Source organism: Neolamprologus multifasciatus, chromosome 20 (genome assembly GCF_963576455.1).
Source record: "Neolamprologus multifasciatus chromosome 20, fNeoMul1.2, whole genome shotgun sequence".
In the NCBI taxonomy this organism is placed as follows: domain Eukaryota; kingdom Metazoa; phylum Chordata; class Actinopteri; order Cichliformes; family Cichlidae; genus Neolamprologus; species Neolamprologus multifasciatus.
This window is the reverse complement of record NC_140458.1, coordinates 12565818-12590826: the sequence shown is the minus strand read 5'-3', so window position 1 is coordinate 12590826 and position 25009 is coordinate 12565818. Positions and strand designations below refer to the sequence as shown.

The 25009-nt window shown below is 41.2% G+C and overlaps 1 protein-coding gene across 7 annotated transcripts in view; it reads left to right on the top strand.

Annotated features, from left to right (window-relative positions):
- The window catches only part of iqsec1a (IQ motif and Sec7 domain ArfGEF 1a), a 96919-nt gene that overhangs the window by 66542 nt on the left and 5368 nt on the right, over positions 1-25009 (top strand). For 5 of the 7 annotated variants that reach the window (XM_085144915.1, XM_085144916.1, XM_085144919.1 and 2 more), the window contains 11 exons: positions 15361-15640; positions 15865-17141; positions 17761-17922; positions 18260-18382; positions 18786-18952; positions 19214-19353; positions 20379-20408; positions 22300-22425; positions 22509-22608; positions 22855-23016; positions 23408-23584. In XM_085144915.1, the coding sequence (XP_085001041.1) occupies positions 15361-15640; positions 15865-17141; positions 17761-17922; positions 18260-18382; positions 18786-18952; positions 19214-19353; positions 20379-20408; positions 22300-22425; positions 22509-22608; positions 22855-23016; positions 23408-23584 (2744 nt within the window). Of the gene's footprint in view, positions 1-38; positions 8790-8821; positions 14904-15360; positions 15641-15864; positions 17142-17760; positions 17923-18259; positions 18383-18785; positions 18953-19213; positions 19354-20378; positions 20409-22299; positions 22426-22508; positions 22609-22854; positions 23017-23407; positions 23585-25009 lie in introns of those variants that run through there. The other 2 variants (XM_085144920.1, XM_085144917.1) reach the window with 2 other exon arrangements.

Genomic DNA, 25009 nt, shown 5'->3' with positions numbered 1-25009 from the left:
GTGTGACATAGACACGTGACTCCAGACCTGGAAATAAGTTTGTCAGTTTTACACGTGCAAAATTATGTCTGCTTCTCTTTGCTGTAGCCTAAATATTCATTTTTTCCCATATATTGGCCAAAGTTCTGCCAGGCCAGTATTTTGTTTTTATTATTATTATTTTTAAATTTAAAAAAAAACTCCACCAAAAGAGAAAACATTCTCCTCTGGACCATGTTGATTTTTATGTCAATCACAGATCCATGTGGGTGTGAGAATTACTTTCCACCGATACAGCCTCCTGCTTGTTATTGACCCTGGAGGCTATAAGGAAGTTCAGCTGATTAAAATTTGTCTGACAGAATTAGTCTGTTCTTTATTCAATAAAAAGAACACCAAACCAGCATGTCGAGACACTTCAGTCTTCTAGTTACACCCTTGAGTTCTCAAGGAAAAAAAGAAGGATTCCAAAAAGAACTTGAGATAGAGAAACATCCTTTCTGCCTTCTTATATTTCAACACCCTTGTCCAAACCTGTTTATCTTGGAAACATACATCATGGAAAAAAGAATGACTCAAGGTTAAAAAAACAAAACAAAAGCATCTGGTATCTTTATTTCTAATGCTGACAAGCTGACGAGCTAACGTGTCTTGACATTATTGTCATATTTGATAAAAAGAGCCAACTCCATTAAAGGTTAGCGTTTTGTCCTGTGGGCTCAGAAAACCAACCAGGGGCTTCTAATAAGTAATTGACGGGTTACAGATCGATGTACCCTGAAGCCTACAGAGACATATTTTGAGTCAATAAGACTGAAAGCTTTATGGACTAAAAATCCAAATTCACAATTTTGTTTTAAAATAAACCTTTTCCTTTAAAATGACGGGAATTTGTCTGTTCCAAGCATTGTGGTCATGCCCGACACGGCTGGCTGTCTCTTCTGTATCTTACTCCTAAAGGACTGGTTGTTATTGACTTCCAATGTGAGTTCGTAGCTGTCAAATATGCTTTGATTGTGTGCAAATTAAATGGAACCCAAACACCATCAACCGCTGTCAGTGTCAGGTAGTTTGTCACTGAGATGGCAAATTTAATCCATAGCTTGCGCCCATGTGTGACCTCCTTTTCTTGTAAAATGCTTTGGCACCATCTCAAGCGGAGGTTACAGGAGGCATTTAGAGAAATTAAACAATAAACACGGTGCTGCATAACTGCCCCTCTCAAAAAAATCTCTATTGCTCTGTAAAAGCCGGGCCTCGTGTCCCAGCCAGACTGCCTGAATGGAGTATATGTAGAAGCATAAGATCTGCTGACATGCACCCACCAGGTCTTGTGGAAATGTGGTATGAATGGAACTTGCACATTCAGGATATCTTGTTCCACTGTGGAATATGTCAACATGAATCCATTTCTCAGCACTCTCGTGACCTGCACAAAAGGTTTTCTCAGCTTCCTTTTTACGTTTGTGAGGAAAAGGAACGTAGATCGAGGATGCGTTATCTCTGTGCTTTTGTTCTGTGATTGATTGCTTCCTGGTTGTCTGTGGCTCTGGGGGGGAAAAAAAAAGAATCATGGCCACTTAGTCATTTTTCAACTTTTATAACTTTTGATCCTTAGGCTCATTGTCAAGATATGAAAACTTTGACATGTGTGTCTCTACGACTCTATAAAGAGGACAGGTGGGGATCATGAATTATTTCTTTTTTAATTCTGCTCCCATTGTTGAGGTGCTTTCAGCTGTGGCTTTCAATTAATATTTAAATACGACTGATTAAGTTTTCATTGCGGCAGGGAAAAGCTCTCATAACATGTAAACCAATCTTGAGTTTTCTCATGTTAATTCTGTGGCTGATCTGGTGTTTCTGCTTAGATGTGCAAAGTTTTTGAAAAAAGGGGAAAAAGAAAAAGTTAACAGTCAGGATTTCCTTTGACAACTGGGATCCTGATACAGCAATCCTTCCAGTACTGCTCAAACCTCCTGCCTCTTAGAGACTAAAACGATCAATGCAAGACGTTTGCACTCAGTGAACTTGTACTAGCAAATACATTTAGATATTTTTTCTTTTTCCCCAGGACATTAACAAATATTTCTTGTTGTTTGATCTGTGTTTTTTTTTATTGTTTAACTAAATTTCTCTTCTCAGTGTGGTGGTTAGGTTGATTAGAATGGAGCTAAGCTTGAAAATGCATTAATCTTTCGAGTAAGAGCTCCTCTGTGGCATGACTTGAATTGAAGCTTATTCACAGTATTTGCACACTAGATACAGTGTAGATACTCTTAGCTGCCTTCATTTCCCCACATCTGTATTCAGTTCTCCGGCTTTCTTTTTTCTCCTGAAATAACATTGGGTTTCCTGAATGATTCCTTCCCTGTCAGCCTAATGAGGGGCATTAAAATGAAATACATTTTACGCTTTCACTTCCAAGTGGAGCAGAATCTGAAAGGCGTAAAGAAGCAGACATGAGAAAAGCCGCCTTTACATGATGTGCCAATGCAAACAATGGCTTGTGCCAGTGTATATGGCCAAGTGGGAAGGAGCTCCTCAGGGCACCTCGAGGCTTAGTCGTAGTGTTTATGCTGTGGGCTTCGGATGCCATGGAGGCGCAGTTTGCTTTGCTTTTGTGAAGGGCAGCAAAGCATGGCAAGAAACTGGAGTCTTGACTGGGGAGTTCAGGGCTGTAGGAAAACAAAGTGAGGCAAGCTCTGGTAAAGCTATTAGACAGCTGTGTGCGAAGAGGTGAATTTTCGTGGAATGTAAGCAGTCTGAGTTTTATAGGAATACAGAGATTTCAATCTGCATCTCCTCACTGTATCTGTATCTCTTCAATCTCGATCATCTTCTGCATAAAATAAGAAACTTATGTAGACGATTTTAAATAAACAGTTTTCCTTTATTGATGCTGAATCGTACATTTGAAAAGAGACTCTGATTCAAAACCTTCCATGCAATTAGCATGTGTCTTCACTAGACACTTAATTATACTACAATCACCTCTAAGCCACAACATCATTTCTTGCTTGACTGCTAATGAAATCTTGTGAGAGATTGGAATGATTGAGCAACACAACGTGTTCAAGATCATCAGCTATTTAATCAGATCTCTGTTGCTGTCGGCAATGAATGGAATCTGATTGAAACAGCAATTATTATCATTGTAAGCCTTGAAGTCAATTTACCCAGTTTAATGATGTGACTTAGCTCATGGCTCCAAAATGATTGCATTGAGAGATACACGTGTATGCTCAAAAGTGCATGCACAAGTAGTTATTTTAGGAACACGTTTGGTTTATGTGAAATGATGGATTATATTTATCTATTTTAAAAAAAACAACTAAGATAATATTGATAGATAGCTCCACAGAATCTTTTCTGGAATCTGTGTAGCACCAGGACGTGATTTTGATAGTGTTTGGCAATAAATCAGGAGTCTGTTTGAAGACTGATTGGCCAGCATGGTGCTGTTAGGAAAACGGATGTTTTAGGAAGGTTGGACACGATATTATAAATATTTTCGGATATTTGTTGAAGATGTTTAGCCAATCAGTTAAGCCAAAGTTGCTTACACGGCACTGGACAACTTTGTACATTCTTAAAATGTGAGAATGTATAAAGGGAAAGCACTTTGAATATATTTAGAAGTCTATATAAGATATAGGTTACATATATAAGACGTCTTCGCTGTGGGGTCTTGCAGCATGCCACAAACTCATCTTTCCTGACCTGTAATGCATTTAAACCGCAGACTGTGTGACTTGAGACAGGTGGGGACTCTGCTGCTGCCTCAAATAGATTATTGCACAAACCCCTCCCCACCCGAAAAAGCTGGTTCGTTACATCCCGGTGCCTTTGAATAACCCAGCAAACCTCCTGATATGCAGCTGTGACAAACATGTCTGACCCCAGTTGTCCTGAATGACATCATCAACCGCATATCTGCCCCCAGACCTAATGTGCATCTTTAAGGGAACATATAGTATCATATCTAACCAGTGGGTGGCAATGTCACTCTGAGAGCCCATTGTGGACTGGGTCCAATCATTGCAAAGCCTCTGTCGGGTCTGTTTTATCGTTCTGGTGGCAGTGCTGTGCTCCTGCGGTCATCACGACCGCCATGAGTATTTATACCCGCTGTGGCTTATGTCACATTTACAGTCATGGCTGCTCTGAGTAGCACTCTGTTTACCAGTTGACCTCAAGATTTCACGGTGTCACTAAAAAACGCTGCACATCAATGCACTACAAAGAAACAGATAATGAGATGATATCAGCAGGGCATTCATTGGCCATTCTCCTGATGTGTATTCTTTCTCTTGTTCTTTACAGCTTTGTCTCACTCGGAGTGTTTACCAGAGCGTGTCACCTCACATGGGTCTATTTTTAGCAGGGGAGAACTGTGCTGTAGTATGTGTCCCTGATGGGTGGAGCTAACGTTAAGAGCTTTGGAGAAATACAGTAGCTGGTAATGGAGTGAGCTGAAAGGGGAAATATTGTTACTGGACAAAGAGGGTCTGCTTCTAATAATGGTTACAGCACAAAAGACACCACCTCTATTTATATTTTAACTGAGAGGGAGATGGCTACTTCAAGCAGACAAGATGACTTTGAAGTGATGTGTTAGTGTAGTTCTTTTTTTTCCCCCGATTTTATTTTAATGCAGACACAAAGAGTACAAAAGCATGGCTGGTTTCGTATAGTAAAGATTTGTTTTAGTTATCAGTGTCGTCTTGTGACCTGTGCCCGACTGCTGATCACAAGTTTCCTCCATTCATATTTCAAAGCTAGAGACTCCACCTGACCTGCATGTCTTTAAAATGTAAGAAGAAACCAGAGGACACCCACACAAACACAAAGAGACCAAAGAAAAACTCTAACCAAGAAGAAGTAAACCTTAGACCTTCTTTCCTTGTATGAGCAGGCCCAAGGTCATTAAATTGTTCTCAGCATGCTGGCACATTTGTAATTTAGATCAGTACATTTTTGGAAAAAGCCACACTGTTGAAATATTTTTTTCAAAACCACTATCATCTTTGCCCACATGTGATGCTATAGGCAGGAGCGTAGCATAAAACTGCATGCAGCAGAAATGGATCCTAAACTTCTGGCTCATGCTTTAAAAATTACTTGCCTGCACTGCTTTATTTTTTACATATTTAAACTCTTGCATTCATTCAGTTGTTCGTGGATTAAGGCTAAGCAATCTGTTGGAGCATTTATTGGCTGTGCATCGTGACCTCCTAGCTAAGTGTTCCTCCCTGCATCCATCCTTAATGATAATCTAAGGTAAAGTGGTATGAATATTGTAAATAAACAAGGAAGTGAATATTTTGGAAAAATGTCCCACTAAAGCTTCGAAGAATAATGAAGCAAGCCTGCTTTTTCACCAGGATTTTGTTTACTCTCGCTACTGGTCAGCCTGTCGCCAGACAATTTTCAGTCAGAGTTCAAAAGAATCTCACAATGTACTTATAGTTAGAGGAAAGGATATGGTAAATTAAAAAGTCAACTCTCCCAAAACCTTCAGTTTCTGTTTGCATCTGGATGCATTACTGCAACAATATGCAAACAGGGAAAAAGAAAAGCCTCAAAGACATCACTTGCCACCGATGATCTTTGATCATTCCCATAGGATCCCACAGGCAACACATCTGCTCCAGCTTTGCTGCCAGGATGTGATGAACAGAGTCTGCATATCCTTTAATTACTTCTATTTCAGCTCTATTTAAACATCTGCTGCCAGACCCTCCTTATGCACAGAAATTCTTTGTTCCTGAGAATTTACAGAGGAATGATGTGTTTCTTGTTTTGTTTTAGGGTTTTTTATGCCCCCTATACAAAGTTCTCTGTGTTCACAAAACTATCCCAGGCCACTACATCTCATTTAGTATGCTGTTGTATCAAACTATGACATCAGCCTATTCTAATTGTTTCCAGACCAGGCGAAGGCTGAGTTTTCATTTTATTTTCCGTTTCTTAGCGCAGGTCTCAGTCGCTCAGCATCCAGCAAAAGCAGATAATGAGTAACGGTGCATGATGTCATGTAGACAAAGCACCGTCTGCCAAACTTGTGACCAAGTTTCCAGGAAGCTATCACTTCCCCCCCCCCCCCCCCCCCTGTCGTTTCTTTTGCTTTCTTTTCTTCTGCTCTTTTTTCATTCTCTTTGCATTTGGAAAGTACGTGTTTTTTCTTTGCCTGATACTCGGGTACTACATCTGTGGGAAGCATTTGATAAAGCTGTAGGTATGTTGACCGCTTGGGGCCTGTTGGGACCGGTCCCCTGTTTTCTGTAGTTAGCTTTCTTTTTACTCTGAGACAAGAAAGGGAAGGAAAAGAAGGGAGGGTTTGGATTTGGAGGAGAGTGATAGAGTAGGAGCTGAAATGCAGAGAGACCATATGTATTGAGTTGAAGAAATACAGTTTTATGAGCGGAGAGTGGGCCTCTGCTTGGAATTCTCAATGACATCATTTTGGAGCAAAGCGTTGTGCAGCCAGGGCTCGGGAGATGGAGTGGGCCTTCACCAGACGGGACGACTAGACTGGGTTGTAACACTAGAGGAGGAGAGAGACGTGGAGGCAGGCAGACAGGGAACATTACACAGGACAGCTAGGTTTGTGAAAACTTTTACAGCCCAGTTTTACCTGGAATACCTCTAATTAGATCATTTCAGCATAACCCTCCTTGATGCCTAAACTGACGTTACCCCTGTGCCCCATGATGAAACAGTCATAATATACTTGAGGCTGATACACATCGTGCGCTCGCCTTCAAAATGAGACCACAATATTACTTCATATCGCAGTCAAAAACAAATAAACTCTAGTTAGCGGCTCCCTGTGGTCCACTGTGGGGGGAAGAGAAAACAAAGCATCTGCTGGGGCAAATATCTAAAATCATGCACATATTTCCAAACTAAATGCCTGCATCTGTGTTTGTGTCTTGGGTGAAGTGTAACAAAATGTTTGAGTAATGAGGATGTCAGATTTATTACAGGGAGGTCTTAAATTGCTTTTGTTCCCATTTTTGTTTATGGTGTGTTTGCGTGATAGGTGAGTTCTGTAAGTTGAGTCAACTATCTTGCAGCTCCATAAGGCATTAGCAGCTGTAACCGCCACAGTACGGGTCAAGGTCTCTAACTGAAATAGACCAGTTGGCCGGTTACTGTCTGTCTGCTTGCCTTTCTGCACATACTCATTGTGACTGAGTCACACGTTGCAAGTAAGTCTCCCCTGCTGTGATTCATGACACATGTTGAGATACACTTGCTTTTTCTCCTTAAGTAACCCTTTCTTATGCTTTTGTCTCTCATTTGCATCTTTCATTTGAAGCCTCAGATGAAAACAGTTCGGACAAGGTGATCATTTTAGGGGTTCGGGTCTGTAATTAGAAGAATTCAGGATCCCTCTCTTTTACAAACTGGTGTGGACGCCTCTGTGGATGATTGGTGTCCCTGTAAACTGGCTCCATGTGGGAGTCATTCTCCTCCGTTTCCTGTGCCTGTTGTCATTAGATAGAAAATACCTTTGGCTTGGGGGCAGTTTACTCCAACCCCCTTTTCTCAGAGGGGTGATTAGTCTCTGCCCTGTCTCAACAACACTGTGAAGTCCAGAGACAAGACACCATCACTGTGTGTGTGTTTGGGGCTTGGCGAGGTTTGCGCTGATGGTGCAGTACGAGGGGAATTTTATGCAGTGTGTAACACTATCCATGAAGCAGTGTTTGTTTCAAGGCGAGTGAAAATTGAAGACATAAAGATAGACAGCTTCTATTGTGTATCTGTTGTGATTTTCTGCAGCGAAAGACACCGAATCTGTAGCCCTTTTCTTAGTGCACATCTTAGCAGCCACTGCTCAGCCCTGAAAGGCTCTATTAATAGAGGCGCTCTCTTTTATTTGCAGTCGCTACCAAGTCAGTCCTTTTCCTTTTGTGTAAAAAGAGCTAACAAAAGATCCTGACATTCAAACACTCCAAACCCTGTTTCCTTCAACCACTCTTTTTTTTCTTTAAGTCACTGTCTCCTCATACTTTATTGTTTACCCATTTCTCTCTGTTCCATCTCACTCCTATTTTTCTACTATACCTATATGCACTTAACTCCTGCTGCCACTCTCTTACCCTCCCTCCTGGCTTTTTTTTTTTTTTTAGTGCATTGGTTTATCTTTTATTCCCAGCTGTCACTCTCTCAGTCTCTCCTTTTCATGTCTTTACACTGTGATAGCGTGCCTGAAAAACATGACTCTCTTTTCCACGTCGCCTCCTCTCTGGTCATGTGTGTCCCTTTCTTGCATGATAAGTGTTTCATCTCCATCTCTCTCTCTTCCTGCCCAGCTACAGAGCCTCCACACTTTCACACCCCCTTCCCAGCACCCCGCCCTCTTCCATACCGCTCGGGCCCTGGCAGAAACTCACACTCCCCTGTCTCATAGCCTCCACCCCCCTTATACTCCTACCAGCCCCGCGCACTGACGACAAAGAGGAAGAAAGAGAAAAAGAAAGGGCTCCATTTGACTGTCAAAGATTGCAGACTGCCACTTAGTACTGACCATGCACGCCTACCATTTATAGGAAACTGCTATCACAAGGCAACGAAATGAAAACGTCTGTAAGTGGCAGAGAGCTACAAGCTGTAGCAGATGGCAGTTTTGAGTTGTGTCTGTCTTTTAGAGGAGCCTTTTAGGGAGCACTGGGGACTGGTGAGGAGATCTGCTAATGTTTGGAGTACATCTTCTTACAAGTGCTGGCCAGCATGTGGTGTTTGCAGTGTAATTCAGAGAAGACCCAGTCACTGCTGGAGCTGGAGCTGAATAGCTGGTAAGAGTAATAGGAGAGTGTAAACTGTGCTTGTTTTAATGTGTGAGTGTGTGTGCTGTCATTGAATGAGGATACACCTGGCTGCTAACCCTCATAAGCCTGTGTTTAATAAACACAGGAGAGGAAGAGAGCTGCTATGAGTTCGAATCATTCACCGTGTTCCAGGACTCCATTTATAATTTCACATGATCCTCTTATAATGACGGCAGTAATGTAAAGCTTTGCACTTTAAATGACTGACTTTTATAGTGTTGTCTGCATTTCCAGCTTTGACTCCATTCTAATTAAAAACAGATCATGCCCTCTCTGTGCGTCATTGTATGCATGTGCTATCATAATATGTTTAGTCTTACTGTACAGAATCCATCTGAGTTGGATTGTTCCCCCTCCGCTCCGTTGAAGGGCATTCCTGTGGTGTGTCGTGGCCCTCCCACTTATTTGGCCGCGGCTGTGTGCTCTTTCATAGCTCTGTCTTCAAGGGCAGGTGCTGAGCGTAGTGCTGGAGGACAGCTTAATGATTCATCACTGAAAGATAATGACAGTGGCGCAGTTGTTGTTGTTTTTGTTGTTGCTGAATCTTGACATGAGGGGGGAGGATGGATGGTCAGACAGAACCAGGACTGTTAGTTACTGCGTGAGAGTAATATTGACTTTAGATTTCCTTAAGCAACAAGTCATTCAGTGGCATGTACAAACCATCAAATTACTCATCATACTGGCAGTGGCGTATGTTTCAGTTTGCTACTGTATACTTTTTTTTTTTTCATTATTGTGTGGACATTAAGTGGCACCTGATGAATGATTGCATACCTGTAATCAGCAAGCTTGATGCAAATAGAAAGGAACTTGAAGATTGTCCTCCACCAAGGCAATACCCAATTCAGCTTAGTTATCAAAAGGCTCTGCCTCAGCTCTCTCCTTGGCAGAGAAATGAAAAGCTGATTTTCCGGTATTAATAGGAATTTTACTGTTGCTAATTATCCTCAATTGGCTATGGTTGTAGTTTTCAAAACAAAGGAAAAATGTGCTTATTTTCTCGGGTATAGCTATTTAATACCCTTGGTTCTGATAACATTAGATGCCAAATGGCAGTCTGAAATATATAAAGACAGTCAGATCCTAAAACTCTCATTCTGAATGATACAACTTACAGTAGTTGACAGCCACGAGGCTTATGAGACTCCAGTTGACTATATACTGTCTGCTGCAAACTGTCAGGAGCATTACTGTTAGTCTGCTGGCCAGAGCAGCGTTCCAGCTCGTAGCTTTGTCCAACTGTAAATTCCCAACTTGCTCCTGTGTGTGTGGGTTTTTTTTTTTTTGTTTGTTTGTTTTTTGTTTTTTTTAGAGCAGCTAAAAAAAGTAATTCATTAGTCCAATTATTGGTACTGAAATGACATATACACCTGAGTGTTTTCTGGCAATTCGAGCTTTTAATGCTGGGATTCATCATTATGCCTCTGTGTGGTCTGCGAGACCTTTTACCTGAAAAGTTTATTCCATCACATCAGTGTGCAGTGAGATCTGGTGTGTGCATCTGTATTTATGAGCTCTCTGAGTTGCTTTCAAAAGAGGGAAAAACATCTGCTTTTGTTGTGCTTGGAGCGCATGCTGTCACTGCATGTGGGGCATGCGGTGCGGTATGGAAGCGCTGTTTCGTTTTATTAGAAGGGTCTCTTCACAACCTCTGTTCAGATACACACATAAAGAAATATATTTCTATAAATGGTAAGGTCCTACAAAGAAGCTACAGAAGAAAAGTAACTTTTTTTTTTATATCAGATTTGACCTTCCTCTGTAACTTTACAGGTACTGTAATTTAATATATAACAATGTCTAGATTGTTCCCCAGCAACAATGTTTTCAAACATACATGAGTCTTTTTTCTGCACATGCTAACACTTTAAGAAACTCCCCCATGAGCTGGCTTGGTTTCAATGTAATCTCACTACATTACTTACATGTTTTTAAAGTTGAAAAAATGGCAAAAGTGAGGCCTTGAATGCAATCCTAGTAGAAATATTTTTTCTATGGGTGTATTGCTTTAGTGTTTACAATTGAGTTATGCTTTAGTTTGGTAAACTTTTCTGTGACGTTGCTTGGAAGTTGTGCTAGTTACACACTGCAGCAGTCTCTTCCTCTCTAACTCCAGCCTGTACTTCATTAGCCTTCTGCTATTCCCAGAACTCCTGTAGATGTGACTCCTCTTTTCCGGGATGGAGGAATGTTTCTCCCTCAGGTCCGACTGATGGTATGGGTTGAGGCCTGGGCAGGGGCCTCGGCCTGTTTGTTCAGGATGTGTTTGGAGGAAAGCGAGATTGTCGATTCTCCCCCCACCACCCCTCCAAATCCCTGGATCCTGTGGCTGAAAATCACTGCCAGCCGTGCTGACGCGCTTATCCATGCCTACATCAGAGCTCATGGAGGGGGGGCTCCTGGTGGATAAAGAGCCAGACGGAGGGACAGTCGGGGCTAATATTGTGAGATCATATTTCAAGGCTTGTACAGTCACTATCAGGAAGTGGTGTGGCATGACATCACTGCTTCCCCCACCACTCAACAGTGGGTTCCACAATGCTCCCATATTAAAGGCCAAAACATGTATAAAACATTCATTTCAAAGTCATTTGAAGCCACTTGTATCCACCGAATAATTAATATCTGACTCTGTAATAGTTCTCCCGCTCTTTTTCCCTTTTCCACCAGCCATTTAAGCTTAAAATATCAGTGCAGATCTTAAAATGATGCACTCTCTTCTTATTCCCAGCTTTTTCCCTCCATCACTGGCAGCTGACCTCGCTCTGTAGAGTTTTCACTGACTTCTCTTGCAGTACAGCAGTACTTATTCTCACTCTGTTTCTTCCATTTGCTTTCACTCAAACACTCTTTGGATGCTAGGTTGGTAAAAAGCAGAGTAGTTATTAACAAAATGTAGCAAAGAAGCTGGCTCACAGGTCTCACCCGGGGGAAATCATTACAGTTAAAGTTTTAACTTTTGCCTTAATATGTTTTTAAATTAATATAATTATTATTTTCCTTTTTAGATGTGCACTGCTGTAATTATTAACGGTGGCATGCATATTGTGTTTTCAATGATTTCAATTAAACTCAATTCGTTTTACCATCTTATTAGCATAAATTGAAATTTATTTTGGTTCATAAATAATTACAGAAGCAATTAAGCAAAACAATGAAAAGGCAATTATTCCCAACAAATTGGTACAAAAGAAAAAAAATATTTAAACTGCATTACATAATGATAGCAATACTTTAGTCATCCTAAGAGCTCTGTCAGGTTACCGTTAGCAGGTAAATACTGAGATTAACATTCTAACATTTTCACATTAACAGTGCTAAGCTTGAATAACATCTACGGGGTCTAATGAAGCAGATAAGACACGCAAAGTTGACCTGATAATGGTGCTAGATGAAAATTAGGAGGATCAGTAAAGTCATTAAACTCACTGTGTGTACAAAATGTCATTGCAAGCAACGCAAAAATTAAAATGAGTTGAGCCACCGACCCAAAAATGGACATTGGTGCTGGTTTGGCTAAAAATGTTTGTAGAAATGAAGCCAAATGAACTAACAAAGTCAGAGAAATGTCACCTTTGTAAAATGCCCACTCCTTCTGACTAATGTCCAAATCCCTTGTGTCATCATAACGTTAATTCTTCATTTATCTCAAATGAAGAAATAAAAAAAACAATGACTGCCACCTGCAAGCACACAGTGACAACACACAGAGTGTAATTTTTAACTCCAGGGATGACAGCTTTGACAGATGGTTGGGAACTTTTATCCCAGTACTAGCGTTGTTCCAGCTATGTAAAGGGCAAGTCTGGCTCTGTTGCTGTGCACTGGTCCATACTAAAACACTATGTGTATTTTCTACCCTGAGGGGAGTTGGTAAGCATTTATTTAGCTTAAAGTTTCACTGTCTGACTGTGGGTTTGGCTGACCTTGAATGGCTCATCTCAACTGCCTCATAAGTTTACTGGCCAATTTACTAGATACATCTTGCTAAAACTTGTTTGAAACTCCTTTTGCCTTCAGAAATGCCTTAAATATTTGTGCCACAGATACAGCGAAGTGCTGGAGACACCCGTAGAGATTTTGGTTCTTATTGACGTGTTAGCACCACACAGTTGCTGCAGAATTGTCAGATGCAAAACCATGAAGTGGATCTCCTGTTCCACCACATCTCAAATGTGCTCTATTGGTTTAATATTTAGTGACGATGGAGGCCATTTGAGTACAGTAAACTCATTGTTATGTTTAAGAAACCAGCTTGAGATGATTTGAGCTTTGTGACGTGACACATTAAGCAGCCATCAAAGATGGGTACACTGTGGTCATAAAGGGATGGGCATGATCAGCCCATTAGTTTGGTAAGCTGTGGTGATTTAGCAATGCTCAGTTAAGAAATATCCCCTACACAATTGCACTGTTGATACCCGTGTGAACCATTGATACAAGGAAGAATGGATCCATGCTTTCATGGTGTTAACACCCCTACTGTCTGAATGACCCAGGCCTCAAACCAGGCACAATTTTTCCACCCATCTCTTTTCTAGTTTTGGTGAGGTCATGCAAATTGTAACCTCAGTCTCCTGACAGGAGAGTTGGCTGACAAGAGTAATACCAGTGTGGTCATCTGGTGCTGTAGCCCATCTGCTTCAAGGTTTGTTGTGTAAGTTGTTCAGAGATGCTCTTCTGCGTAACTTGGTTGTAATAAGTGGAAATTTTAGTTACTTTCCCCCTCCTGTCAGCTTGAAGCAGTCTGACCCTCGCTGGATAGTTTTTCCTTTTCGGACCGTTCTCTGTAAATCATAAAGATGGTTGAAAGTCCTGGTAGATCAACATTTTATGAAATACTCAGACCAGCCTGTTTGGCACCAACAACCATCCCACGTTCAAAGTCACTTAAATCCCCTGTCTTCCTCATTGTGATACTTAGTTTGAAATTCAAGAGGTTATCTTGGCAGTCTCTGCACGCCTAAACATATTAAGTTGCTTCTACATGATTGGCTGATTAGACATTTTTGAATGGGTGTACCTAAGAAAGTGTCCTATGAGTGTGTTCTTTCCACTTGCATCCAAATGCCATCTTAGTTTGTGGAATTAGGCTGAGTATTTTTGGGATTGTGCTTTTCCTAAAAAATATTAATGATTGCTTGGCAGCCAAGTGCAATCTGTTTTAATATTTCACTCTAAAATCTTAAGTTGAAAAGCAGTAGCGCTTTTTTGGAGGGGGGCGTTATTCTCCAAAGCATTTGTGTTGATCTGAAAACTAAGGTGCCTGAAGCCTTTGCAAACATCCATGACTCATATGTTAATCACTAATAATGACTTGCCTTAAGCCTTGCAAGTGTAGTTATTGCAATTTTGAAAACATTTTCAATTTCTGTTGCACTTTCTCTGTTAATTACAAATCTAGGGACATCAAAAGACATGCTGAGGCAGATATTACATCTGAGCCTCGCTGTCTGAGCTGAGCGGGGTTGCTCGGAAGTCACAAAAAGAGTTTACACTTATATTACAGTACATTTGCCATCTGAACTCTTGAACCAAATTCAGTTCCACTTTTTCGCTTGTGCTCTTTGCTGTGTTTGACAGGCTGTTGCCAAATGTTGATTTCAGGCAGTCCAATAAAGGAAGTAGATGTGTACGCTGCATGGGTGTGTCAAGTCACAGTTCAAACACATTAGGCTGCCAGTGAACTGTGCATTAATCGTATCGGAGGAGAAGGGAAGAAATGTTAGTTGGTGTGATGATCGTTACACAGCGGGTCGGCACCTCTGAAAGGCATTTCTGTTTTTTGACTGAGGGATCACTAAAGTTATATTTACTCACTCTTCTCCAAACTGGACTTTGTAACGAGAATTGGAACAGAGTGTCGTCGCTACTGCGAATATGATGTAATTCTCCTGGGCCACTGATTGGCCCCTGAGCTGACATAAACCTGAATTTCCTGGAGGATTCTGTGTACTCTGGACTTCATTTGACAGAAAGAATGGTGGACAAGATATGGAGGAAGAGTTGGCATTTTATTGAAAATAGACGGTCTCTTCGTAAGAGGCAGACCTCTAGTGTGGTAGAATGTAAGAGTGAGTGAGTAATCGCTTGTTTTTTGTTCCTTTCTCAGTATTTGTAAAGGAAGCAATTGCACAAGGAGTGTGTCACTGCAAATGTATTTTATTTTAGGAGCGGTTATGTGTCTTTTGTGTCTCCTAAATGTGGTACAGCAAAAACTATGACACACTAGTAATTTCTTCTGCGAAATCTATTAGTATCAGACAGCTTTGAATTTAATTAAGTGTGGTTTATGCAGTATGTCAGGATCGCATGCCCCAGAAAAGGCTATATTCATTCACACCCATGCTATTGTGCAATACCATATTTCTAATACCATACTTAATTGTATATAATGGATATTTAACTTAAGCTACTCTTTGTTCAGGCATTTTGGGATTGAACTAACCTGATAAAATTTAAATCCAGTACTGCCTCAGAGATTTTTCTTTCCTTCTACCGTCTCTAATCATCCATCTCTTTCCTGTCTTTGTAGTGTGGAAGGGGATGCACGGCCCAGTGATAGTGGCCCTTCCTTGGATGGGGGAGCCAGCTATGGCCAGGGTCCCGTGACCCACGGCTCAGCCATCAGCCCCGACCGATTTGACAGCCCACTTTACAGCCACGGGGTCCAGCCTGGGCCTCAAAGGCCCCGACGACCCAAGCTCCAGCACTCACAGTCCATCCTCCGTAAGCAGGCTGAGGAGGAGGCCATCAAGCGGTCCCGATCGCTCTCTGAGAGCTATGAGCTCTCTGCTGACCTCCAGGATAAACAGGTAAAAGACTGTTTTTGACAGAAATTCAAAGAGTCACATGATATCTGTTTTTAAAAAATCATATATTTTGAATCTTTTCTTGTCAGAAAGCTAGCTGTGTAAAGAACACTTTGTTAGCTTCTAACAGGACATCCATGATGATGACTTTATAGACCATCTGCAGCTAAGAAAACCAATTAAGTAACCCATGGGTCTTACAGTTAATTTACTTGTGTTTTTGTTAGGTGGAGATGCTAGAGCGTAAATATGGTGGACGATTCATAACTCGACATGCAGCTCGAACCATTCAGACGGCGTTCCGCCAGTATCAGATGAACAAGAACTTTGAACGTCTCAGGAGTTCTATGTCCGAGAACCGTATGTCCAGACGCATTGTACTTTCTAACATGAGGATGCAGCTCTCATTTGAGGGCCCCGAAAAAGTCCACAGCTCATACTTTGAGGGGAGGCAGGTGTCCATGACGGAGGACGGCACCCCGCTGTCCATGGTGCAGTCAGAATGCGGAGATATAGAGGTTCACCAGCAGGCCAACATGGCACACCCTCCACCGCAGGGTGACCTTACAGATGCCATCACAGAGCTGGAGGACGCCTTTTCAAGACAAGTCAAGTCTCTGGCTGAGTCGATAGATGATGCTCTGAACTGTCGCAGCCTTCAGGGGGATGAGGGTCCTGATCCAGAGGCTATCGGCTGCTCCGAGAGACAGGGGGATGTGCAGTATCAGGTGAAGTCCCACCATAGGGCAGCTGGACGGATGCGCGATGAAACGATGGCGTCTTATAGCGATGTTACTCTGTTCATCGATGAGGAGGACATGTCCCCTTCTATTGCCTTGTCCAGGTCAGGGGACCAACCCTCCAGCACAGAATCAGACTTACGGTTGCGGTCAGTTAACTCCTCCCAAGAATACTGGCCTATTGACCCCAAAGATGAGGGTCGTGACACAGACACAAGCTGCCGCAGCACTCCTTCTCTAGAGTGCCAAGAGCAGCGTCTTAGAATGGACCATCTTCCTCTGTTGACCATAGAACCTCCTAGCGATAGCTCCGCAGAGCTCAGCGACCGGTCAGAGCGGAGCACTGTCAAACGGCCACCTGTGTATGAACCTCACGGACACATTGTAACATCGTCCCAAGCAAGCCCCAAACACATTTCCCATGGGCCCCCACCACGAGCTCCCTCCCGTGACGACGACGCGCCTCTTCGCCACCGCCACAGACAGTTAGAAAGCCACTTGGCTATCAACGGCTCAGCTAACAGACAGAGCAAGTCAGAGTCCGATTTCTCCGATGGGGACAATGACAGCATCAATAGCACATCAAACTCAAATGACACCATTAACTGCAGCTCTGAGTCCTCATCAAGAGACAGCCTGCGAGAGCAGACCCTAAGTAAGCAGACCTATCACAAAGAGACTCGCAACAGCTGGGATTCACCCATATTCAGCAATGATGTTATCCGGAAGCGACACTACCGCATCGGCCTGAATCTCTTCAACAAGTAGGTACTCTGCTCCCCTGGAGCACATGCTTGACCTGCGTTTGTAGTGAAGGCCAAAAACGCATGTTGCTGCCATCACTGATGTTTCTTCTGAACTTCATAAATTTTGATCCTTTTATAGTTTTGATTTGTTTTTTTTTAAGTTAAAAAAATCATTTAAAAAAATTACTTTTATTAGGAATAAAAAAAACTAGTTTTAAAAGAAAAATGGAATAGAAAAAAATAATAAACCCACTCAACATGATGAAACTCATATTGAAAAGTACAAACTGTAATACCTCTATTTGTTTTTGACAAACAGCAGTTCTGTTGTTAAATTGCACCATCACTGCTTTAATATTTCCAGAGATATATTTCTTTCTTAATGAAAGACTTTCACTCATCTGTATTACTTAGATTTTATCTGACGTAACTACATGACAATAAGATGAGAGGTTTGAAGTGCGTGTGTTTTGTTTTTAGGCCTGCGTCAAAATTTTGGGTAATAACAGTAATATAGATGGATTTTCTAAGAACTCAAGATTAAGCAGCAGCATATCCTTCTTCCCAGTTTAAAAATGTACCAGCATCTATCCAGGAATTAAAAACAAACCATCCGGGGACATGTTGAATTTTTCAGGAAGCCAGAAAAGGGCATTCAGTATCTTACTGAGAGAGGATTCATCCCTGACACGCCAGTCGGAGTGGCTCACTTCCTGCTGCAGAGAAAGGGGCTAAGCAGGCAGATGATTGGAGAATTTCTTGGCAATCGACAGAAGCAGTTCAACAGAGATGTCTTGGAGTAAGTATCGCCACAGGAATGATCAAAAAAAATATTGTTATTACTGACAGCAACATAATCCAAAGCATACTTAGTTTTGTTATTTTAAAAAGGAGTGTGGTACATATAAAAACGGTTAAGCAATTGCTCAGAGGATTTACTCGACGAAGATCTCACAGTCTATGAGAGTGACTTATGGCACCAATATGACAAGAATTCACCGACATATCCTCCATTATAGAATCTGGGCCAAACCATCCCTGAGCTACCAGTGAATGAGGATGAGCACAAAAACTGTGGCAGTCTGTGTTTTGATGTATTTGCCTTTTTTCTCTTCATCCCTCTCCTCACGTACCAGCTGTGTGGTAGACGAAATGGACTTCCAGGGCATGGAGCTCGACGAAGCCCTGAGGAAATTTCAGAACCACATCCGCGTCCAGGGTGAAGCGCAGAAGGTGGAGCGGCTCATTGAGGCTTTCAGGTTGGGGTTTTATGCCGTATATGTAAAAAAACCCTGCAATATAAACTTTTTTTTTTTTTGAGAAAGTTTAGTGACCCAATCCTCCTACTGGAAGTGGATTTATTTACTATGATCATTAAACCGAGCTGATTCTTAACGACCCCTGTGTATTTCATATAGTCAAGTGCAGTAAAACATTAGCATTAGTGTTCATAATACTGAAAGCATTTTAATAAACATCATCGGTCTTCCTCACAGCTGTGTCATCTGCATAATTATTGGTTCATAAAGAGAACCCATTTACTTCTGTTTTCTTCAGGCAGTGTTGAAAACATTTCCTCACTCTGACTCGCTTGTATCGAGTTTAGAGTCTGAGTTTTGCTCTTCCTTAACATTACTTAATGCTCCCGTTTTCTATTTTTAGCCAGCGATACTGCATCTGTAACCCAACAGTAGTGCGCCAGTTTAGGAACCCTGACACCATCTTCATCCTAGCTTTTGCAATCATCCTCCTCAACACCGACATGTACAGCCCCAACGTCAAGCCAGAGAGGAAGATGAAGCTGGAGGACTTTATCAAGAACTTAAGAGGTAACAGAAAACTGTTATTATGAAATACATGTGAAGGCATTATATATAGACCTTAATGGGGCCTTAATATGTAAAATTCAGCTTCAAAAATAAATTAAACCTTTCACCACAGAGGGGAAGAGTAGGTGACCAACCCTTACAATTTGAATCCTCTTTGCTTTATTAATATCTTCTCTCACTATCCTGACCTTTAAAAAGAAAAAAAAAAATCATTTTACTGTTGTTCTAATCCTTGAGGTGTATGTGTACGTTGACTTTCAGGTGTGGATGATGGAGAGGACATACCCCGGGAGACTCTGGTCGGCATATACGAGAGGATTCGTAAACGAGAACTCAAAACCAATGAAGACCACGTCTCCCAGGTGCAGAAGGTTGAGAAGCTCATTGTGGGAAAGAAACCAGTAAGTTGTGTGTTTTTTAATCTTTCTGTCAAGGTCACAAAATTGTTAGTTGGATTTCTTATTTTTCATTTTTATTACAAGGCAAGGCATCACAGACCAGGGCATATCTTTTTCCCTCTCCTACGTAGCTTATTTCAGAGAAGGAACGCTAAGATGTAGAAAAGTCTTCAGACACACACTGGTGATTTCAACACACACAAGGCCTTTGTGAAATGTCGCACACTGCTGCAGTCTGATGAAAAATAGCCACATCCTGCCATTTTAACACCATATAGTACCAAAGTAGATTTAGTGGGGGAAGTAATTGCTATCCTTGAGCAGAGCAAAATCAATTTTTCTTTAACTGACTGGCATAAGTTGCATTGCTTTAATCCGTTGATTAGTTATTAGTCTGTTTATCTCTTTCCATACATACTGGATCAAAGTTATTATCAGATTTTGTTCTCCCATTACTCCATTCCCTTGTAGGCAGCTGGAGACAGCCTTTCTGCAGTATTCTGCAGGCAATACTGTTTCTGCCATGTGTGAAGGTTAAAGGTGTGATTAACTTACCCTCAGGGAGAGGCTCGTCTGGCATGGATGACTTTGTTTTAGTCGGTTTTCAGATGAATGGAGTCTGTTCTGCTCTGCCAGTAATAATTGAATGTATTGAAAAATGATTCCTTGTCACCATTTAGCTGCATAATTAAGGAGGACACATAGTAAAACAGTTTAACATAAAAGCCATGCTGGAAATCCTCTCTATAATAATCAGGTCCACTAGTGCTGGCACAGCATCTGTATTCATTCCAGTATCGTTATTGATTCTTACAAATCTGAAGACAAAGAAAAATTTACGACTTTTGCACCAAACCAATAAGGTGCATGCATTTTCATAGGCATTATAATGGGAAAACTGTTAACAAGGCAAATCCTTCTTAAGAAGGGAATGATATATATATATTTTTTAAGTTATAAGAAGCATTAGTGTAAATAATCCCAACATATTAACTGCACCTAACATCTTCTCTGTCCTCTCTTTTTAGATTGGATCTCTCCACCATGGCCTGGGATGTGTAAGTAGATTATCTGTAAATCAGATGATCATTTATTATTCTTTGTTTCACTTTGCGTCTCTGTCTCTGTAGTGCCTCCACATCATGCAGTTACTTTTTAAGTCAGCTTTCCAAGACTGGCAACGACTTTTCCCAGAGACATTACACTGGTTGGTGAGAGATGGACAGTTAGTGTTTTACGCTGTTGGCAGAATCAAAAGACATAAATTTTTGGGTGGCACTAAGCTGCGCCGTTTACAAATTCTGTGCTCAGCAGGGTGTATATCACTGCTGTGTGCTTGTCACATCAATCCTTAAGGAATGATCTATGCTTAGCTGACTTAGCACTAGTAGTGCATTCATTTGAGTGCCACGTATTCTGGCTTTTTATATATGTAAGGCTACCTAAACTTTGAATGAACTCTTTTACAGTTTTCATCATTGCGCACAGTAACCTAGGTATTTAAAACAACAACAACAAAAAACCCAGAAGGTAGCCTGTCACCTGTTACTGTCAAGTTATTGAATACTCTCAAAGAGAACACCTATTGGATCAGTCTACACAGTGTGCATTTGTACGACTGTTGGATTGATGGCTCATTACTCTTTCTTGGCATTTTTGTGGGACTTGCTACAGGAAAATAAATCACTAAACTTTGAATTCAAAAAGAAAATCCAGCAGCAGCATTCACTGTCGGACAATTTTCCCTGTGTCATGAAAAGGGTGGAGAATCCAAAACATCAGGTGGTTTTGTTATGCTAGCATGACTTCATTTGCATCCTTGCTACTGCCAACAAGAATGTGTGGGGGAGGGTTGGAGAAGACTTGAGCATGGTTGCTTAAAACATGCTCCACAGCTGTGTCACCTGTCAAACTGGTGCAAAAATCCAAAGAAGCTTTCATGTAAGAATCATTTTACAGGAAGAAATGTGAAATTCTAATCCTAAATGTCTTAAACATGTAATTAAGGTAAGTAAAGTAAAATATTATTTATATATCACCTTTTAAGACAAAGATTACAAAGCACTTCACAAAGAAATACCAAGACATTTAAAACAAAACAGACAAAAAGTCTTCGATATACAATTCTTACATATGCCTTTTTTTCTCCAAAATAATGACATTTATAACAAACCAAAATATTTTATTTCTACAGTGGCTTTTGAAAACAGAATTGGTTCACAATATTTTGCAGAATACTACCATAAATTTCCATTATGCCTTATGAAACATGCAAAAAATTAATATTAGGAGAATAAGAGTCACATTATTCATGAAAGGCAGTTCAGTTCAATTTAATACAGGTTTATTTGTATAGCCCCTAAATCACAACAGTTGCCTCAAGATGAACACTAAAACTTTATAAAGAGTGTATGGGTGTATATTTATAAGCTATTCACGGCCACAGAGACCTTGACTTAACAGTCACATACCAGTACAAAAAAACGCAGTTTTTTCAATTTAATATGCATTTAATATTCCTGTTAAATCTTATGTAAGGATCTCTTATGTGTGCCATGTTTACTTAAGAGCATAATTATCTGCTCAATAATAAGTGTTCGTCTCTTTTATTGTAAAATGTAAAAGGTTTTTTCGGAAAGGATACATCTAATTCCTTGCTCTTGGCTCCTTCAGAAGCCTCCTCTCTCCTTGTAAATTGGAGCGGTTTAGGAGTTTGAAGATCTTCCCTAATGGCAGAGGTTAACAATTTCTAGGTCACTGGAGGAAATAGGAAGTGAGGAGGCATAAGTTGGCATAATGAAAAGCGCCCAAGGGAGGAATAAATTAGTCATCTCTTGGCCATACCTTTTTCAAATTTGCAGATGGAGAATAACTTCTGTTCCTTGTTACGCAATGGACTGAGGCCATAATTACCTCTAAAGTCTTGTGCTGTTTTCCTCTGCCTTGTAGGTGTTATCGCTGCCGCACCGTAGACTGGTGTGTTACTGCCGCCTGTTTGAAGTGCCAGATCCAAACAAGCTCCAGAAGCTAGGCCTGCATCAGCGGGAGATCTTCCTGTTCAACGACCTCCTAGTGGTAAATATCGCCCTGTCCTCTCCCTTCTGCCTCCCCTCCCCTGTCCAAACCGTCCTTACAGGGTTATTTTTGTATAATTTCAGGTAACCAAGATTTTCCAGAAAAAGAAGAATTCAGTGACCTACAGCTTCAGACAGTCCTTCTCTCTATATGGGATGCAAGTCATGCTGTTTGAAAATCAGTGTAAGTTGCACTGAGAATTTTCCATTTATTATATTCCGTGTAGCATGCTAGCTGACAGTATTTACATCACACATTTTGACATTGCACATTAACACTGGCAAGTCGGACCAAATGGGCTGCGACGTTGTTTATACTCTCCAAAACTTCAGACAGAATTCACCCGATGGGTTTCGCCTCGGTTTTGATGAATGAACCTTTTGTAAATGACTCTCTCTCTTTCTCTCTCTCTGTTTCCCATTGCCCCAGATTATCCAAATGGAATCAGACTCACATCAGCGATACCAGGTGCAGACATCAAAGTGCTTATCAACTTTAATGCGCCCAACCCCCAGGACCGCAAGAAGTTTACAGATGACCTACGAGAGTCCATTGCTGAGGTCCAGGAAATGGAGAAATACAGAATAGAGTGTGAGCTGACCGTTTCCCCTCCCAACCCTCCCAACCCTCCCACCCTCGTTACTCTGTCTGCTTCAGGCTGTGTAAAGTAGAAACAGAGCATGGATCTCATTACTCAAATGCAGCAGATTTCAAGAGAGAATGTTTACAAAGTTCACAGGATGGTTACCAGAAGGGGCGGCAGATTATTGTGGACATTAAAGCGGTTTCCATTTTTACATACAAGAGCAGGATGTTAAAAATTAAGCATATCAATATTGCACACCTCATAAATTTCAGGCAGCAAAGGGTGGCTTAATACGTAACAGAAAAAAAATGCATTCCATGGCCAAAGTGAGATGTAAAACCGCTGCCACTTACCTCAGTCTTTCCTTGGCTTTTTTTTTTTTTTTTAATATTACAGCTGAGCTGGAGAAGCAGAAGGGGGTAGTGAGGCCCAGCATGTCGCAGAGCTCTGGCCTGAAGAAGGAAGCAGGCAATGGGAACATGAACCGGGCCAGTCTGGATGATAGCTACGCCATGGGTGAGGGCCTGAAGAGGAGCGCCCTCAGCAGCTCCCTTAGAGATCTCTCTGAAGCAGGTATAGCCAAAACATCTTTGCTTTTACTAGCTGGGAGAAGTACACTCCTTCTGTCATCCACATCTTTATGATGATATCAAGGGGATAAAAATAGCAAAATGTTGTTTCACAGCACCATACCTTCTTCTTCCCTTTAAATCCATAATCTAACACCCCCTCCCTCCCCCCTCCCCCATGACTGGATGGTTTGGTCTGGACGGTGTTTCCTGTCAGTGTTGAGCCTCTTTTGTACTCAGCATACTTTGTTTTAGAGAGACCTCAACTTTCCACAGCTCAAAGACTGAAAACGGACCTGTTTAAGAAGAGGTTTAGCAATGCAGATTTTTCTTTTCACTGACTGATGAAACCGACAGGCAGGTGTCACCCCTGTTCATTTGGATTATTTATTATGAGCATTTTTTTCCCCCATTTGTGTTTTCATCATCCCTTTCTTTCCCGTTATTTAGCACTTTTGCATTTGTTTAATCCAAAGACATTCCTTACAATCTGTTCCGTTTTAATCAGCAATCATGTCTCATTTCCTCATCTGTATGTTTGTAAACAACACCATTCTTAAGCAGCAACGAGATGAAGACTTAGTTTCTGTCTTGGTGTTAAGAATCACTTCATACCCATGAATATCAGTGTTTAACACAGCTGCTGTGTCTCTGAAGCAAGAATACATTTCATCCATTACAGATAACAGCTATGTGAAGTTATCAGGTGATTAACTTGATAAGAAAATGAAATCCAGTCGGGGGTCTGCCTCACTTGTTGGCAATACGATATGCTTTGTTCTTATGATCACTACCTGAATGGGAAATGATAGATCAGACAGTGAAGGAGTCTGTAGCAGAAGTCCATCTGCCCTCCTGTCTCCTTTGTTTTTTCAGTGCAGGACGTGGCATGTTAGTGCACACTTTGGTTAAGTGTTTTTTATTTTGTTTTGTTTTTTCCTTTCCTGCCATGTGACATTTCATGTGTATTTACTGTGTTCTGCCCATACACATCAGGTATTCTCCTGTTTATGTGTAATTATTGGTCATATATCATTGGCTGAGTGTGCCTAACGATGGCAAAAGTGCTCTGTCCACCTTCAGACCTTTTATATGCCTGTACATTCCATGTGCAGCAACCACTGTATTGCTTTTGATGTCTCCTCTGCGACTGTCACCGAGACTGGCTTTCTTGCCGACACTGACCTGGATGAAAATCTACATCTTGCGACAACATTAAAAATAAGTTGTCGAATTTCACGGAGGAAAAATAAAAACCGATAAAAAAAAAAAAAATCTGGGAAAATTCTGGTGAAGCAACAGTCCTGTTTGAGGTTTTTAGAAATAGCGGCTGTGTTTTGGTAAAACTTGACTGTGGACTTTTTTCCTTGTTCTGTCAAGACTCGATGGTCATGGAGTCTGTATTTATTGAGATTTATGATAATACATT